A 19,906-nucleotide genomic window follows, 5' to 3' on the forward strand; every position below is an offset into this window, starting at 1 on the left:
AAAAACTTGGCACAGTTTTATAAAAACTACCATGCAATATGTATATTGAGGAATGTAGCTAAATAAATTGTTACGCTCTGCTTTAGAGAGAGGGCAAATCATTTTAACTAGCCAAATTACCGTTTTTCTGGTAAAAAAAAGAAGGATATTTGACAACATCATTTCCAACTGATGAAATTTTTTTTTAATACAGATGATTTGTTCATGTAAATTTCCCAATAAAATGAAATAAAAATGGTTTTTTTCGGTTTTCGGTTTAAAAGAAAAAAAAAAAATATTTTAAAAAATGCAAAATGAAATGGCCCACAACTCATGGAATTTTTAAGAATTTGCAATAGACAATTAAAATTGAAAATAAGCCAACAATTTTATATAAAATAACGAACAAAAATTTACCATATATTAAAATGCAGAGCCGATATATATATATATATTACATTTATTTTAATAGTTAGGTGATTTTATGATAAATCATTAATTTTAAGATTGTCTTTAAACAGATGAGAACAACTTGAGTTGACGAATCATTTTTGTGTACTGGTCTTTATATTTTAAATCTAATTGTTTTCGTTCACATTGTGCAATTGATGTGCAACAGATGCAATTTTTGATTAATTGTGAAATTAATGCAAACTCCAAGCGGTTTCATAACCATACAGACAATTTCATTTTTATTTTTACTGTATACTGTTTAAGGCAGCTTTATTGTCAAACAAGATATTTTATAATACCGTGAATTAAATGAAATTAATTATAAAATTGTATTTCATTTTACTTTATCATGCTTGTCCAATGTTCATAAATAGTAAAATCAGTATTTGATTTAAAAAAAAAAATGATATGAAAGTCTTTCTATCTAAAAGCCAACTTTTTATTTATACCCACAAAAAAAGTGAAAGTAGTAAAATCATTGAAGCAGCGCTATTCCATACAAACTCAAGATGTGTCTATTCATTTGAGGAACGATTTATATTTTCTCAAACATAATTTTGGTTTAAATTCCAATCCAATTGGTGTTTCACAGTTTTTTCGGGGCAAATATCAGTGAAGCTAATCTGATGTTGAGTAAGTAATCTCATAACATTTATTTTATATTAAAAATTTAGGTCTTTTTGTCTATTGGTAACGGCGATTGAAGCGCCATTCTAAATGTCACGAAACGAACGTTTTTCGTATGAACAACTGTTGAATGGACAAAATACGTAAAATCATCGTTGTTTATCCAAATGGGCCTATTCGTTGACAGTTCGCATAATACTCTTTTCTTTTTGTGTGAAAAAATATTTATATTAAATAGCGTTATTTACTCTTTATTTTTTGCTGACTGTGTAAAATTAAACTTAAGAAAGAATACATGTCTGACAAAATGAGTTCCGTGCAAATACATTAGGTAATTCATTATCGTTCTTTTCAACTGATTTTTTTTTTTTTTTTTTTTTGAATTTGACCCTTTGAATAGGTTTTATATGATTTGTCCAAATTTGATTGATTCGTTCAAACTAGTTTTAGGTTATTGATAAACAGCGGTAGAATAGTAAAAAAACAATAATACAAATCAGCTTAAAGTGATTGTAAACAAATTGTATAGCATAAAATTCGCGTTAACCTTACAAAATAATGACGTTTTTGAGATTCTTACGTTTGAGCCACATAAAAAGCAGAATAAATGGCAACAATAAAGTCGCAATCGTTCGTCGATTTTGCACGACTGTCCAAAGTGAATGGGAAAGGCCAGAGAATGGCTTTGATACGGGTATCAATATTTATAATTGTGTGCATCGAGACGATGTACCATTTATAGTTCGTGATGCAAAGTGTGTGACTTGGTATACATGCGGTCCGACTGTTTACGATGATGCACATATTGGCCATGCCGTTTGTTATATGAAATGTGACATTATTCAGCGTATTTTACGTAATCATTTCCATTTAAATCTAATAACAGCAATGAACATAACTGATATTGATGATAAAATCATTGCGCGCAGTTCCAGTTTGAATGTGCCGTTTCAAGAATTGGCCAAAAAGTACGAACAAGACTTTTGGCAAGATATGGATGCGTTAAACATTCAACGAGCTGACCTTATCTTACGCGTTTCCGAATGGATGCCCCAAATTATTTCATTTATTGATCAATTATTGGCAAAAAATTGTGCTTACGTTGCATCCGATGGTTCAGTGTATTTTAACAATCCAAGAGCCAATGGTAAATTACGAAATTTACTTGGTCCAAATGATCAACAAAACGAACTCACAAATAAATTATTGGTGCGTAAATCGATTAAAGACTATGCATTGTGGAAGGCTGCCAAAGCAGGTGAACCACATTGGAATGTACCGTGGACGTATGAAAACGATCCAAATGTATTGACAATCGGACGACCTGGTTGGCATACAGAATGCGCCGCAATGGCAACCGAAATTTTTGGCAACACCATTGATTTGCATGCCGGTGGAATTGATTTGATGTTTCCGCATCACGAAAATGAAGAGTCACAATGTTGTTCGTATCACGAACGAAAACAGTGGGTCAACTATTGGTTGCACATAGGACATTTGGTTACCAGCGATAATATAAAAATGTCAAAATCATTAAAAAATGTGATCACAATAAAAGAATTTCTAAAACATTACTCGAGCGATCAATTACGAATGGCATGTTTGTTGACGAATTATCGTACACATGTTGAATTTAGCGATGAACTTTTACTAGATGCCGGCAACACGTTGAAGCGTTTTGTTTCGTTTTTCGACGATACACAACGATTTTTAAAACACAGCACCACACTTCAGCGACGCATTTCAAATCGCAACGAAATTTCGCAATTAATTCATTTAACACAACTGAAAATCGATAAATCGCTGAAAAATGATTTTGATACGAGAACATGTATTCTTGATTTAATGGAATTGGTTGGCGCTATCAATAAAGCAATCAATCCAATGCAACAATTACAAGAGTGTTCACAACCAAATTCAGATGGAAATGGATCTGATTTGATAAAATGTGGCCAACATATGGTCAAAGATTTTCTGACGATGGTTGGCTTAAAAAATGTTATACCCAAAGTATTCGAACATCATGAAAATGTATTGCAGTGTAAAAGCGATGAAAATACGAGCGGAAATAAGTTTGTCGCCGAAAATCTAATAAACGATATCTTGATATACCGAACGAATTTATTGAGCGACGCCAAAGCGAACAAAGATAAAAGTTTGTTCGCAATATGCGATCAATTAAGATCGATTTATCGAAAAAACGGGTTAATAGTCAAAGACCATGGTACCGAATCCACTTGGCAATTTGAAAATGTTACAACACGAAAAAACCATTCGAATAAATAACCAAATCATATCGTTAACCGAAAAATTTGCTGCATCGAAGCGCAACAGTGGCAACCAAATTGCTGCGAATGCACATCAGGTACGTGAAAATTCAATTATAATGCACAGCTCTAGCTCAAACATATTCGAATTTTCCTCTTAATTTAATTGAACAACTGTTAAATACACTTGCATGCATACATACGATGAAATGTTTCCAATCATAAATTGATGGCCATGATATTCAGCGCATCATTTTCAAGCAACGCTTAAGCTACTTGTGTGTCACCCGTAAAATGGTAACATATTCCCATTACAAGAGCATTTTAGCAACACATGTGCTTGTGCTTGTGCACTGTGTTTGATATATAAAATATTCACTTTTCATGGTTTACGTCGCCATCTCAACACCCACCAATGTTTGCTTAATCATTAACATGCTTTGCTACAAACTCATGCTGATAGCAATTGGTTTGCAATTGCAAAACATTATGTAGCATTCGATGCACAGCATCATGTTTTTGAAATTGCCAAGTGCGAAACAACAGCACACTCACACAGTTAGTCATCTGTTTCCATTTCCTTGCAAACATTGACGCCTCGCCGAGATTGCTGCTGGTGAAAAGGCGATAAAATTAACAGCATCGAATCAAGCATAATAAATTATAATCCTGTAAAATGCACATACGGTTTTCTCGCCCAAAAACATGAAGGACATGTTAACGCTTGCAAATAAAATAACATATGCCAATTGTTAAGATGCTAACATTTGATAAAATCATAATCTAACCAAACATCTCTAACATCCGTTCAACACACATTAAATTCCGATTGGAAAAACGGGTTTGCAAATGTTAAACCACATACGTAGATTTGTTCGTAAACTGTTTCAGTATCGGGAACATTCTTGTTCAACAAATTCCAACCGACTATCTATATTCAAACATGCATAGGAAAAAATACATTAAAATTAACATTTTCCGACTGAAAATCTATCAACTCTGGCAACGACCAATTTTCACAATTTTTGTTTTCATTCATTTGCATATGACTCATTATGAGTTATTCATACACAGTTTGCAATATTCAAAGCCCTTGTCTACCTCGTTCATTTTCATCACTTTTTCATTAGAACGTTGCATGTCACACAAGGGAATAGATCATGTTTCTTGGTTAGCCTTTCATTTGCATGCATATTCCACGAATTGATAACTTCAAATAATCACGTATAAACATGATAAGAATTTAATTCAAACGTTGTTTACTAGATTATATTTCGTTTGTGAAAGCGACAGATACTATTATATTTTCGTGATTCTATCAATTTCAGAGAAATCAAGTCGAATAAACATAAAAACCGGAGGCCATTAAACAAACATGAACCTCCATTTTGAATATCAATCATCACGTCAAGTGTAACGGCGCGCATAACTAAAGCCAATTGAGTGTCTCGCATAGAAACAACAAATCAAATCGCTTTTTTGTAAATAGGATTAAACATTAGTTGTTGTAAAAATTTTAATAAAATCGATTTTTTATTACAAATGAGATAAATGTGCGATATTTGTCTTGGTAAAAAGCGACATCTACCGTTTATTTTTTAAACAATTACTCACCCTTCACTACTACTCATTAGCATTGACATATCTTTCTTTTTTTTTTGTTTTACATTCAATCGTTGTAACACGATAATTTCGGAAATATCATCTGTTTATGTCTGAACATTTTTTTTTGCTCAGAATCAATAAATTGGTCATTAGGTTTAAAATTTTATGCAATTGGCCAGGTGTTCATTTTTGTTTTTAAATAGATCATCCCTCTGTAAACTTCGTTTTGTAGTTTGCATTGGCGTTTTTTTTTGCTACAAAATTTTACCGATAAAAAAGATATTGCATTTGACATTTGAAAACCGCACTTGACACTTAAGAAGACAGATATTTAAACTTCTTTAACTGAACATTTACTTAGCTAGAGCAACGATATTTGCGTAAATTTGAAATAGAATTAGAAAATTTATAGCAAATCTCATATCAATTGACTGAAATAACGTACAAATAGTCACCAGAATGGAATTTGATTCGGATGAAAGCAGAAAGCCATCAGAAATCAGCTGTTCAAAGTCATTAGGCATAAGTAGATCAAATGATCATCGGAATAAGAAAGCAAACATTGGAGCACCTGTGAGTTCAGAAGAGTCAAACGATTCAGCGTATTACACAGGCGGTGCGGTGTCACCATCTCCTCCATTGGCTAGCCCAAATCGTAAGTAAATTGTTTGCATTGCAAAAATCATGTGTGACAGAAACCAACCAAAAGCGAAACAGTATACATTTTTTTTGTTTGGTTTGCAATTTTGAAAATGCACTTCATTTTAATTTGTGAACAGACCATTTTTCGTATTTTGTGCACAATTATGTTATTTTTCTGTTGACATTGTATTTTTTTTTTTCAGTTGATACTAAAGACACGAAAGTTGCTGACACAGATTCAGCGAATCGACGACCAAAAATGCAATTCTATGCAAATATTACCTGTGATCCGCAATATATTGGGCCGTGGCAACCCGTTACCTACATAAAAAAAAGTACCAATCCAAAAGCTGTTATGAATACGGCCGAGACAATTGTCATCAATGACAGTGACGACGATGACGATGTAACTGATGGTAATCATTTTTGTATATAATTTTTTTTAAAAAGATCAATTATTCGAAGAGAGTCAAAATAAGCGATTCATTTAAAATTTCGATTGCGAAATAAAATGATTTCGTGTTTATTTTCAAATTGAACGCAATATAATTTGAATCTCATCGAGAGTATACAGTTCGATAGGAATAGCGATTTGTGAATAAAATCACATGGTTGACTTAGTGAACGTTCTCAGAAAACAGCAACTATTGTAGCGCAACATCATAGTAGGCTGTACACAGTGTGCACCAGTTTTATGCTCTACCGTGCGTAAGCATAAATGCACCGTTATAAATTGTGAGTGGTTGTGATCACAACAGCATGGTTTTAGTCACTGGGGTGGGAGAGAAACACAAAATGTTATCGATGTCTTTTGCAAATTATAATTTATCACGTTGATGACACGTTGTTTTTATTTAAATTCTTTCATTTTATTTGATAGTCAAACATTCAGTGGTACAATCAAAATTACCGGATATAGACGTAATAAGTTTAAGTAGCGACGAATCCGACGACGATGAAAATAGTGAACCAATGGAATACTACGTGGTCAAATGTCTTGATGGCACAATTAAAACAATTCCACATCAATACATAGCAAATGCAACCGAACCAGCGCCGACCCATAAATTGCAGATGAAAACAAGAGTTATTGCGCGCCGTCAACAGGGAATGTTACCATGTGCACGCATTGGTGACGAATACTGTCAACTTTATAAATGTGATGAACGAGATTTTTATGCCGGTATTATCAGCAATTACTCCTATTTCGAGAATGATACATGGCATCATTTGGTATTTTTTGATGATGGGCACGTTCAATACATACCTGTACCAAAGATTCGGCCCGTTTTTGCCAAATACAGTCACAAACATGTTCACAAAAATGGACGAGAATTTTACGAGTACTATTTCAAAAGTCGATTGGCTGAAATCGTTGGCCAAGAAGGTGGTTATATTCGTTGTTTTTTGAACGGTGAATTTGAATTGGCCAACATTGTTGAATCGTGTCAAGAGAAACCGGGCGTTTTCTTGCTTCATTTTGAGAAATCAAGTTACGGCGAATGGTTGTATGTAGGTTCGCCCCGTTTGGAGCCGGTTTGGAATGCAATTATCAGAAATGATAAGCTTAAACGATTTTATCATGCGAACACAACAATGATTGAAGTTTCATCAGATAGCGAAGAAGATGAAGAATTTCTATCGCCGAAAAAGTATAAAATGCCGATAGAAGCAACAGATTTGTCACAGGAAATTGTTGTATGCTCACCAAAGGATCTCATTAAAAATTATAAGCCAGGAATAAAACTCGATCGTCGACACATCTGCAATCGGAAATGTGTAGAAGAATATGAAGAAGATGCCAAAATATTCGAATTCGATCCATTAAAACGTCCATTGTTGGCCGGATGGAAGCGGCCAACTACCGGTCTCTGTCATTACGTTACGCCATGCGGTAGACCATTTAATTCGATTGATGCCCTACACAAATACTTGCTAACTACCAAATCGAAGCTAACGATCGATTGTTTTACATACTCTCCTTACATCGATGTCTTGACTGAAGTAAGAACCGCAAGTGAAAACATGGATTATCTCAATAATGTAAGTGTTGAATGATGCATAAAGGAATCAATAGTAGATATGTGAAATATAGAGTGAACGCGATATAAACACACATGAAAAGTACTCTGTTTACTCGTCGTTAGTACACTCTATGTACCATCAAATTGACGGATATACTTGAAAACATACATTTAAAAAAAAAACTCGAAACTTTTCCATTGCAGTTGGTGTCTGGTGGCTGGAGAGAAAATCGACCCATACCCGTCGTATCGATAAGTAAAAATAAGCCCGATTTCGATGAATATGTGACGCGATACATACGTAATCCTCGAAGCAAAAAAGTACCCGCAATATTAAGTGAAGATCATAATCCGTTTCTTAGTAGTTGCAATTGTGATGATGACTGTTCGGATAAATCAAATTGTTCGTGCTGGAAACTTACGCAAAATAATTCAAACACAAGCATTGGCTACAACTTTAAACGCTTGGACAATCGAATCGCCACGGGCATCTATGAATGCAATTCGAATTGTAAATGTTCTAGCCGTTGTTTGAATCGTGTTGTCAAAGCTCAAGTTGAACAAAAATTGGAATTGTACGAAACAAAGGATCGCGGCTATGGAATTCGTTGCCAAACCGATTTACCAAAGGTAGATAAACAATTTTTTATAGAATTATTTTATCATTTCATTAATTGGAATTTTTCGTAGGGCACATTTGTGGCTTGTTATTTTGGCGATTTACTACATGGAAAAACTGCCGATGAGCGTGCAATGAAAAAGGTTGGATCGATTTACGGCGATGAATATTTTATGCAATTGGACCATATTGAAGTTGCCGAACAGTATAAAGATGGTTACGAATCAGACGTTGAAATACCAGAGGACCTACTGGAAGTACCAGATGAACTACTGGAAACACCACTAAAACGAATGAAATTGGACGACTCGAAGAAACGATTTCAACGTTTTAAATCAAAAGTGGTTCTTCCATATTTTCCGGACATTCTGAAGAAAAGAGAAAAGACAGAGGACACACAACGAACATCACTGTTTGGTGAAAATGCCGTTGAATTCGTGGTGGACGGTCGTTATCGTGGGAACATTAGCCGATTCTTTAATGTAAGTTTTTTTTCTTCAATAATTTTGACAGCAAAACATTTAACAATATTTATTTTATCTGTGTGTTTTCAGCACTCATGTTCACCTAATCTATTTTCGCAAACGGTATTCATTGATACTCATGATTTGCGATTTCCATGGCTCGCATTTTTTACCGCGTTTGATATTAGGGCGGGTACTGAATTGACATGGGACTACAACTATTTGGTTGGCAGCATTGTTGGTCGTGAAATGGAATGCAAATGTGGAGCACCAAAATGCCGCAAACGATTGCTTTAGAATTAAGTACAAAAAAAAATTTCCCACCAAACATAATACTGAAGAAGAAGATAAGAAGAAGATTACATATATTTACAATATGACTGTTTTATTTTTGTTGTTGAGCAAGATGAAAACTGTACCTTATTTATTGGCTTTATATACACAACTGCCAAAGAGAAAAACGACTTTATGAATCGAAATAATTGAATAAAAATGATTTTTTTTTTCATGTGGAAACAGTTTAAATTGTATGCCTTTTGATTTGAGTTGTTTTAGTTTCAGCGACATAAATTGTAGCAAAAAGACAGGTGTCATCATTGTGAAAATCATTTGTTATCATTTCTATTTGCATACAACAATAGAATCAATTCAATACAACATCACACAATGTGGATTCTACATATGTCACGGCGATTGTTTGCAGAAATGAGCAAAAAAAGAATTATATACATATATAACTATGCTATGATTTTCAAATCATTCCAAATAAAGAATAACTTCCGTTATGCACACTACATTATATTTCCTCAATGATGTTCGCAACAAGCCAAAACACTTTCCGAAACGGAGTAATTCCGCGCAAAAAGAATGTAAAAAAGAAGATGCAGAGAGACAGAGGGAAGTATCTATGCTATTTTCGAAAGTTTCCGCAATAATAATAACGATTAAAATCTAAAAAGAACCATTCCATGTGTTCATCTGTGTTTAGCAGTGCTACTAGGCAATTTTTTTTGCGACGGAGAGAAATGAGTGGAAAATTCACTCGACAGTCTCAACAAGAATTCAAGTAGCCGCCGACAGGTGTGCGGAATCGCGTCTTTTATGCTTTTTTTTCTTCTCCACAATCCGTACGCATAATCGAATCAAATGAGTTTTCTTATATTATCTAGAAAATATTTTTTTATTAAGTTTCACTTGTAATGGGCTTGAAAATACGATAAAATGTTAATTTCGGAAGAACAAATATTATTATTATTATTATTATACTTTGTCGACGTTGACGCTATTGCTTTGTTGGTTGAATCGCGCATTGTTTTAAAAAGAAAGCAAATATAACATGCATTTCATTTGTTACAAAAATGCAAAAGTTTTTCAAATAAAAAAAAAACGGACTTTCTACCAGAAAGTTACGCGTTTTTGAGCGAAAATACGATAAATACAATTTATTCTGAATTTCTTATTCCTTCAAACGGAAGAATTTGAATAAAAATCAAATATACAGAAGTAATATACATTGGAAGGTATTGTTCATGAAGCCATTGGTGCTTGGAAAAACTAAGGACATATGTATAGTAAACGCTGTCATAGAATTAAATATTTATCAATTTAGTAAATGATTTGAACAGGAAGTTTAACATTTTTTTGACTAGAGCAAAACAAAAAAAAAACCATAACATCACAATATGTTAAACGAGAGAAAAAAAACCGAGAAATGTTTACGGAAATGAAAGCAAAGTGACACATCCTCTTCAAATATGATCAACTATGCAAAAGGGACAAAAAAAATGTCAAAGAATTCGACATGCTTCGTAATTTCCGATCCAACTATTGCTTTCAATGGAGATTTTCTCGAATCTTATCAGTTCAATTCTGCATGCGTGTGTGAATATGGTCGTCGTTTACAATAGCTATTTTAATGACGGTGAATGAGAAAATCGAACAATTTCAATATAAAATGTAAGCACACATGACACTGGATTGAAAAGATGAAACTTGACACTAAAATGGAGAACAACGATTCTTTGTTCTGTATGATAGTGCATGATGTTGATGAGGACGCGAAAAGGAAAATGAGTGAGAGTGAAAAGAAATAGTGAATGGGAGTAAACCAGTGATTCACACAAATGGGGTTGGCGTTGAGAAGTACAAGTATTGCAAAATTTTCTAGTGGAATGCGAAAAGTAATGGAAACTATTTTCATTTTATATTCAATGGTGGTTAACACGGATGCAGTATTCGCTTTTCAATAATTTCAAAAGTAAATCCATCCAACTCCAACGGTTTTTCGATGATTTTCTAATATTACAATTTAACAGTCGAAAATTGGTTCCATTCATCGGCAATCAATTGATTTCCTTTCTTTAATCGAATCGAAACGAGTTATTGAATTTGATGAATCGTCATACCATGTCATAATCTCACTATTGAAATCGGTTATCATCTTTATCGTATTACGAAATTCGATCAATAAAATATCATTCCAACTACAAGGTCTTGACTATGGCACTATACATGATTTGCACATGCTCTAATATGCGAGGAGCGTGAATCAATACAGCATAATCGAAAGACATGATTCAATATAGCTTTTATTACGCGCCATCAAAACGATTAATGCATGAGCAACTAAATGGCAATGAATACTAAAATGTAAATATTAGCATAACATACAATACGATGATGCTTCGATAAATTTGGATTTTTTTCTACATTTTCACATACAACCCGTTGAACATTCACCAAATTATTACGTTAATATCGATTAAAACTAATGCTAACAACAATGATTGTATTTGTCAAAAAAGAAAAATGCAAAATTAACAACATAAATAAATGTATACACATTCGATATACGAGGGTTGCTCCATAATTTTTTTTAAAAACATATATAACACAGTTGTTTTTTGTCGAAAATGGTTTTATTGTTTTTCAAAATATTCCCCGAGATGATCGATACACTTTTGCATTCGATGAAACCATTTGTCATAGCATTCGTGCCACTCCGAAACTGATATCTCCAAAACGTGTGTTTTGAACGCTTCAACTGCTTCTTCTGGTGTCGAAAATCGTTGACCACGTAGTTTTTTCTTCACGCTTGGGAACAAAAAAAAGTCATTGGGTGCCAGGTCAGAACTGTACGGTGGATGACCCATCAGTTCGATGTTTTGACCGGTCAAAAATCGAGTAGTTTGAAAAGATGTGTGAGAGCTCGCATTATCGTGATGAAGAATTATTTTGCGACGGTGGTTGTTTTTTCTTATTTCACCAAACACTTCGGGCAAACAAATGGTGGTATACCAATCAGAATTGACGGTCTTACGATCCTCTAGTGGAACGGTTGCCACATGACCACTTATCGCGAAAAAACAGGCGACCATTTGCTTCGCAACACTTCGAGCTCGAACAACTTTTGTTGGGTTATCTTCACTTTGAAAGACCCATACAGTCGACTGCTGTTTAGTTTCGGGCTCATACGCGTAGATCCATGATTCGCCACCAGTGACGATAAAATACTCGGATTTTGAATCACCACGATTGAATTTCTTGAGCATTTCTTTACACCAACTCACACGAGCCATTTTTTGTTCATCGGTCAATTTATGTGGGATCCAACGAGAGCAAATCTTTTTTACGGCTAAATGTTCATGCAAAATTGTATGTATGCTGTGGGATGAAATGCCCAAAGATGCCTCAATCTCACGGTAGGTCACATGACGATCTTCCATAATCAGTTTTCTGACAGCATCGATGTTTTGTGGCACAACAGCCGATTTTGGACGACCTGTATGAAACTCGTCTTTGAGCGAACTACGACCGCAACGGAATTCTCGGTACCAGTTATAAATTGTCTGAAGGGTTGGTGCTTCATTGCCAAAGGCCAAATGAAGTCGATCGAAACACTGTTGTTGAGATAATTTACTTCGAAAATCGTAGTAAATCATTTTACGAAAATCTTCACGTGTAAAATTCATTTTTTTGTTGAGTCGCAGTTTACCAGTCACTGTAAACAATACAAATAGCGTTCGTACGACAAAAGGTTCAGGGCACGAATACATACCAAAACATCAAACTTTACGAATATGACAATGGTTTACATCGGGCAACACTATAAGTACCATTTTAAAAAAAATTATGGAGCAACCTACGTATTATTCCATATATTCATAAATCAATGAATGCCTTACGAAAATGAACAACTCAGGCTGAACAAAAGGAACAATAATGTGTGTGTTTACAGTGAAAATGTATAATAACAGTGGCATTTGTGGCACCGTTTCCATATTCAGTGAAATGTGAGCTCAGCCGTACAGCTGTCAAGCCGTTCGCCTATGCTGTCGCCCAAGCATTGTGTCTAATATACATCACACATGGACCGTATGCGTGTCTCGATTCTCCTATCCCTCTCTCTCTCTCTCCCCGCCCGACTGTATAAATGCTAAAGCTGAATGAAACGGAATTGATGTCTGCATATAAAATGCCATGCTAGGATATTTATATTGCTATTTCTTGCATTTTGCCCTTTGCTTTCATTTTATTTGCTTCACTTGGTCTTATTTTTTGGTTTTTCAGTTCATTTTATTTATGATTTTTCCCCTTTTATCTCTCTCCCACGCATTCGCTCAATTTTTCTTTTTTTGATGTTGTGTCCATATCATTCAGGGAAGGAGGAAGAGATGAGAGAGGATAACAGATAAAGAAAAACTATTTTTTTAAGTCATCATCACTAGTACATATAGTGCAAATATGCATGATGAAAATTAATTTGATGGCCTCATTCTCTCTGTATACTGCCATCAATCGTACAACCAAGGGTTACCGCCGGATACTTTCATCAAGCTGTTTTTAACGCACACGCGTTATCGGAGCCTCAGAAATGCTCTGGACGCAGTATGTGCAACGATTTAAGGCTTAATTCAAGCTTTAGCTTTCGTTTATCAAATGTTTATCATATTTTAATTGGATAAAAGTTCATCCATTCGATGTATCTTTTTCAGTTATTTTCCATATCGCCCAATACATGTCATGGTGGGGGGCATGAACTCAAATTTTTCTATGTAATTAGATGATGTTCATAAGATTCAAAGTTGTAATTATGAGAAAATTCCAGTTTGTAGATCAAATTGAATATCAAGAATGCTATGAATTCCGTTGTGTGTTGTTTGTCACAGTAAGGAAGTTTGTATATTCATTATGACCAACCGAAAAAAAGGAACTACTTTCGGGAAAAAAATTGTGATTATTATTTCAAGTATCTTGAAAAATTGCTGAAAATTTAGGTGTATTCGCAATCATTGAACAAAAAGAAAATGCCGAAGAGAAACAAAATCCGACAGCCCTATTTCAGAATTTCAACATTATTTAGAATAAAATGCTAAAACGAAGATCTTATCTCTTTAGCGACTGCATTGGAGTAATTTATTTATTTTATTAACATTCTTGGGACATTATTTAATTTTCCAAAGGAAAAAAAAGACAACGATCAGCTATGGAATTTGAAATTTTCCCATTCCTCCTATACTCGTTAAACGATACTGAAACATTTCATATGTTGTATAAATTGCTTGCATTCAAAGCTTTTTTACACGCAGTACGCACGTTTCTATTGCTGTTTGCCAAAAGTTAACGGAAAATTATAGCAATGATGTATTGTTTGATATAGCATCTTGTAGATAGACATAGGCGCTAAATATCACTATATATACACGTACGCCACTCACACAAACATGCCATGGTATATATGTTCATAGAATTGTCCAAAAAGCACATGAAATAAAATGTGGAAGAGAAGAAAAATTAATCGACGATTCAATCGAAACGACGAAGCAAAAACATTTACCACTTGGTCTTGGTATATGCCAATGAATGCAACCATCGCACCTGTGAGCGTTTGGCATTCTATTTGGATTCATCTTAGTTTGCTATTGTTGTGTGTGTGTGTGTGTGTTTTTTTTCGCTCACACATTTTTTGGCAGATTCCACGGTCTACAGCCGATTTTTAGAACATCTATAGCATTCGAGTCGATATGCATGTACATCAACATTGTTTACGGATCGATGTAAATGTATAGCTCATGCGCGACGCACCCCAAAACATCAACACGAAAATCCGACCACACACAGATGAATGCAAACAGAATCCGAGCTGAGATCGAGATGATGTTTTGCACATCGTCGGTACGTGTGTATATGGATTGTTTGCGTGTATGTGTGTGTGTGCTTTTGTTTCAATGTGGAAAAAAAGCGGCGGAAACATTCGAACCAAATATAATATCCCACAATATCAATTGCTTTGTTCCATTTCATTGCATGAGCATGTTAGATGATTTTTTCATTCCATTTGTTTTTCATTTCGCCGCTTAGTTAGTTGATGCTTATTGTATTTCGTTTACATGACACTCAATTCGAAATTTATCGGCCGTCGATTTTCCATATCAGAAACAATGCCAAATGCTGAGCTTTTTTTTTTCAATTGTAGTCCTGTCGAATATATTTACTGCAAGTTTTTCATAAATTTTTACATGCATAAGCATGTCTGATTTTACGAATGCGATTTAACATTGAAAACAAATGCAAAAATCATTCAATAAAAAGAATCACTTGTATGTATAAGCATTCATTTGAATCGTAACTCTCACACTTGTAAATCGAGAACTGAACTTGCCAAATACAAAAACATTCAAGTGGAATGATTGTTTTCATTTGCTCGCATCCGATGGCTCCATCCTAGAGGATATTGTTATCGCTCATACTGTACGTATGTGTGTGTGTGTATATGGTTGTTATGTGTGTATGCGTGTTATAATGGCAATGTTTTGGACGTTGTCGTATGAGGAATATGTGAACTACAAGCACCACCGAGTAAAATGGACCAAAGTAAAACATCGCTGATACCAATACCATTACCATCACTAGCGTAAGCAGAATGTAGCATCAACAACAACGACAGGGATGAAATCCGCGGTATATTATGGAAAGAGAAAGTTACGTGCTTACTCTTCTATAGTAAATGTTGTACGCAAATGTGCCCTTGTATTGGTTCGTTCTGTGCGCTTGTATTTGATATTCATTGCGAAAAACTAGATACGCTTTTCATTGAATATGTATTTGTGGCAACAACTAAGCTATCAGAAATCTTTGGAATTCGGAACAACTAACACAAGACAAATGCTCATTCGTTATGAATTCACATGAATTTTCCAAGAGACATTCCTATACACTTCACGACATAGTTCATATGTTTGATTTTTATTTGAAATGTCTGATTTTTAAGAACAGTTCACATTTTTGCTTAAAATACACTCTTGCGCAAAATCGTTTCGTAACCTAAAGATTTCCCACTTTGTTGCTGTTGCAATGTGTTCGAACAATCAAAGTAAGAAAACCATTTTTTCTCTTCTCGGTTGCTTAGTCCCGGATGAGAATCTGTAGAGTCAACAAAAAAGTCATACCGTGAGAGTCAGTGAAAAAAAAAAACGTGAAACGACGAACGACAAAATTTCAATACAAAAAAAAAATCATAAATCCAATTTGTGTTTTGAACTCTACTGTATACTTTTTTATGTGTTATGGACTTATTCTTTAGTTGCCTTTAATTGCATATTATCGTGTATGTTTTCGTGTTTTATGAACATTTATGCCAATGATGCACAAGTAATGAGCAAATAAGTAAAAGACTATGTGCACACTTGTCAGTTGATTCATACGATATGGTTTCGAAACTCCGTAAACTGTTTGACAAACAATCTACATCACGATTATGATGCTGTACTCTGTCTCTTTAAGCGATTTGATAAAAATTGATTTGATGGCAAAGACATGAACTTAAAGCGATAAGTCATTAACCAAAAGAATAATAGATGACTATAGGACGGATAATCAATGGCTTCTGCATGAAATTGCACTTGAGGTGTTTGATAAGATTGTATGCGATAGAACAACAGTGCCTCTAAAGAATCGCAACAACCGAAAAGAACATTGAAACAAGTGTTCGTTTTTTTCTTCTCTCGCACAATAAATAGCACGACATTGACGCGAACTGAATAGAAAACTTGGACATGAGGAAAATATTCAATATGCGATACCACGAAAAGTGTTTGTGTTTAAATGTGTAAGCGAATAAAAAAGGGGTAACTTAATGATAAAAACGAATATTTTACGAGTTTAAAAATTGTCGAGATATATAAACAAGACTTTTTCGGTAGAAAGGCTTACGGAATGCTTGCAAGTGTCAATATTTAGGTTAAAAACTCCATGACATAAAGTTGAAATTGTGCAAACAAACTAACCGCCACTGTTTCGAAGTCATCGATTTCGGCTGTTATGATTACTCACCGATTTGCAACATTGTTCTTTCTCATAAACTGAATTGAAGAAATTGTGCACAGTTTTATCGGATATTGAGAGCTTTCCTTTAAATTATTATTGGTTGGAATTATCAACGATACATCCTGATCATTGTGACGCACCAATGCGCCGTTATGTGCATTTCACAAAGAACGGAAATTGAGTTAAGAAAAGTGGACCTCTAGTTGTGTACCGAAGTGAAAAATGCAACTTAAACAATGGGAAATAACAAAATTCATTTGCTAGCTCATTCAATTGAAATTTTTGCTGTTGCTGTTCGTCTACATTTGTTGTGGGGCACATTCTAGGCGAAACCTTTCTGATTGAATTATGCCACTTTATGTGCAAATAAAAAAAGACGGAAAATTGAGAAACACGACAAAGCAACGACGGAATCGAAGGAAACGAGTGAAGTGGCCGCAGATGTGAATGTATACCGTTGTTGTTGCCATTGCTTTTATTTAACAAAGAGGCATAGAACAAAAAAAAAAAAACAGAGAGAGAAGAAAATCAAAATACCAACCAGCAATTCATTATTATTGCCGCGTAAAATTGATATCGTTGAGAAACCATCACAATTGTTACTGACACTTCATCATTTCGAACGATGGATAAAAATAATTTACGCAAAAGGTAGAAAAGCGGAACATGCAACAAATAACGAACAAAATGTGTAAATGATGGGCATCGCATACATTTAGCGTCAGCATTTGGCAATTGAAACTGAATTCGAATAATTGACATTTAAAGGGGGGAGAAAAAAGAGAGAGAAAGAGAATAGAATCGATTCATTTGGAATTAGCGGAAAATTCATACACTACATCATTGAAAATTATTGGAATTGCGTTATCCCTCCATCAAAATCTCATCGCCTTTCGTCCAATCGCCTTATTTGATATTTAGTTTTTCTTTTGTTATCCCTTTCTTCGATAACCGATTTCGAAATAAGCTTATTTATGCAAATGTTTCACCAACACATTGTTGCATCGTTCTATCGTGTAACAAGACATATGGTTAATTTTTTGTTTAAGCAAATCGAGTTAAACGACAAAACTGTTTTGCGTTTATCGTACTAGCATTGTGGTGAAGGTGGATGCAATGAAACCAAAGCGACCATCAAATTAACATTTTTGGATGCGAACACGAAATAGAATACACAGAAGAAACATTTAGATATGGATATATATTTGACGTTATAGTAACAAAATCGTGGAACGGACACACACAAACAGAGAGAGAGAGAGAGAGAGAGAGAGAGTGAGAGAGAGAGAAAGAGAAGGAATATCAAATAAAAGAAGAAGGTTTATAAGTCTCAAACGCATGCCCTCCGGTGAATTGAAGATCGGACGAAAACGAATAGGAAACGTATACAGATCATCCGAATATCTAGATTGCATTCAATGTAGCAACACATTTGGACCATTAACTTGAATATGGTATTCAACATAAATAACAAATGCTGAGTATTTGCAACAACAAAAGCAATCACAGAATAGTTTATGGGCCACCGTTGTCGAACTAGTAACTTTTACTCAACTATTACATTTGAATTGAGATTGAGAACGTGCTCCCTGTTTACTCATTCATACTGATAACCGAATACAATATAACGAGCACCAACTGCAGGTGTTACCATTAACATTGTCATCGCAACCGTCATTTCGATCCACCGAAGCAATAAACGAACCGAAAACATGGGTTATGTCTATCCAAAAGGTAATTTTCCCATTTGACGATAATATTAAGTTTCGTTCATCTGTGTCGCTTTCATTTTCGTAGATTCTGATGCTTGTATTTCGAAGAGTTTGCATGAATTCGTCTTTTTCTTTTCATTTTTTTTTTGTTTTGGGTGTGCGAGTGTGCGCGCACAACAAATAAGTCATAGCCGTGCACTTTTTGGGGCACCAAACAATGTCTGTCCAAACAAATATGTTGGCGTCATTGAATTCGAGCGTTGTTTTGCTTTTAAATACTCGATGTATACCCACAAGAAAATTAAAATTTCGGGTACTAAGAATGGTATATTGACCAACATATTGTTTTGATTTCAACTTGAATTATTTACTAAAATATAGTAGACGATAAATATACAATGTAATCCGATCTACAAATTTGCCAGTGTATTTTTTAATTAATGAGAGATAGCGAGAATCGAAAATTCTATGTTAATGTTTGGTTCCGTCTTCGTGTTTAACTTTGAAAGTTTGCTTCCAAGCCCAACCACTCCATTTATTCATTTCGGTAATTTATTTTTCATTTGGATTGACTTTTAACACTGGCCGAATGAATTTCGGTTTCATCAACAACGGCAGCAGCAATTTAGCAGATATTTGATCGAAAATTAACCATCATCAAATATTCTCATCGTTGTGAATGCGAGTTTTTGAGTGAACAGCCATGTAAGCCTCTAAAATGTATCTATGTGCAAATCGAAGGAACATTTCGAGGGAACATTTAGCATGTATAAAGATTACAAAAGCTTAATACATATGTGGCGGGGGTTTACTTCCTCTACTAACAAGCAAATGACGATGGATGAAGTTATTCATCGTATACTGAGACATAAGCCATTTATGCCATATACCATTTTACCACACTGTACTGTACAAATTATAATGCTGTGCACCGATCTGAAACGCAGAAAATCGTATGGTGTTGCTTTTAATTTAAAAAAATTTTGTCAGCCATCTTTAATTCCATTCAAAGACTGCCAATATGTAATTCGTTATTGTTTTTCTTACATATTTCATTTATATTTTCCTTCGTCATTCGCCATTTTGTCAATATCAAAACGGTTGAATAGTCACATCATTCTTGTGTGCATTCGCATGAAATTCAATCGTTCTAAATAGATCAATCTAAAGCATAACACTCCAAAGTCAT

At 34.5% G+C, this 19,906-nt stretch overlaps 3 protein-coding genes across 4 annotated transcripts in view; all 3 read left to right on the forward strand.

Moving 5' to 3' along the window:
- The first annotated feature begins 1,279 nt into the window (after positions 1-1,279).
- On the forward strand, positions 1,280-9,168 carry LOC116352420 (histone-lysine N-methyltransferase eggless-like). 2 transcript variants are annotated; one of them, XM_031784999.1, is made up of 7 exons: positions 1,280-1,390; positions 5,293-5,586; positions 5,777-5,989; positions 6,454-7,616; positions 7,802-8,227; positions 8,288-8,698; positions 8,771-9,168. In XM_031784999.1, the coding sequence occupies exons 2-7, from the start codon at positions 5,391-5,393 to the stop codon at positions 8,975-8,977; spliced, it is 2,616 nt and encodes an 871-aa protein (XP_031640859.1). In that variant the 5' UTR covers positions 1,280-1,390; positions 5,293-5,390; the 3' UTR covers positions 8,978-9,168. The 2 variants fall into 2 exon arrangements, with proteins under 2 accessions (XP_031640859.1, XP_031640860.1); XM_031785000.1 differs by having other exon boundaries at positions 5,383-5,586.
- On the forward strand, positions 1,618-3,345 carry LOC116336796 (probable cysteine--tRNA ligase, mitochondrial). The gene is made up of 2 exons (XM_031760929.1): positions 1,618-2,822; positions 2,886-3,345. The coding sequence occupies exons 1-2, from the start codon at positions 1,618-1,620 to the stop codon at positions 3,343-3,345; spliced, it is 1,665 nt and encodes a 554-aa protein (XP_031616789.1).
- A 6,940-nt stretch (positions 9,169-16,108) lies between the features above and the next one.
- The window catches only part of LOC116352273 (muscarinic acetylcholine receptor DM1), a 29,142-nt gene continuing 25,344 nt past the window's right edge, over positions 16,109-19,906 (forward strand). Inside the window, exon 1 of the mRNA XM_031784749.1 lies at positions 16,109-18,739. Within this exon, the coding sequence (XP_031640609.1) occupies positions 18,718-18,739 (22 nt within the window). The 5' untranslated portion in view covers positions 16,109-18,717. The remainder of the gene's footprint in view (positions 18,740-19,906) is intronic.

Source organism: Contarinia nasturtii, unplaced genomic scaffold (assembly GCF_009176525.2).
Source record: "Contarinia nasturtii isolate CC-2019 unplaced genomic scaffold, AAFC_CNas_1.1 Cnas_scaffold_187, whole genome shotgun sequence".
Taxonomy (NCBI): domain Eukaryota; kingdom Metazoa; phylum Arthropoda; class Insecta; order Diptera; family Cecidomyiidae; genus Contarinia; species Contarinia nasturtii.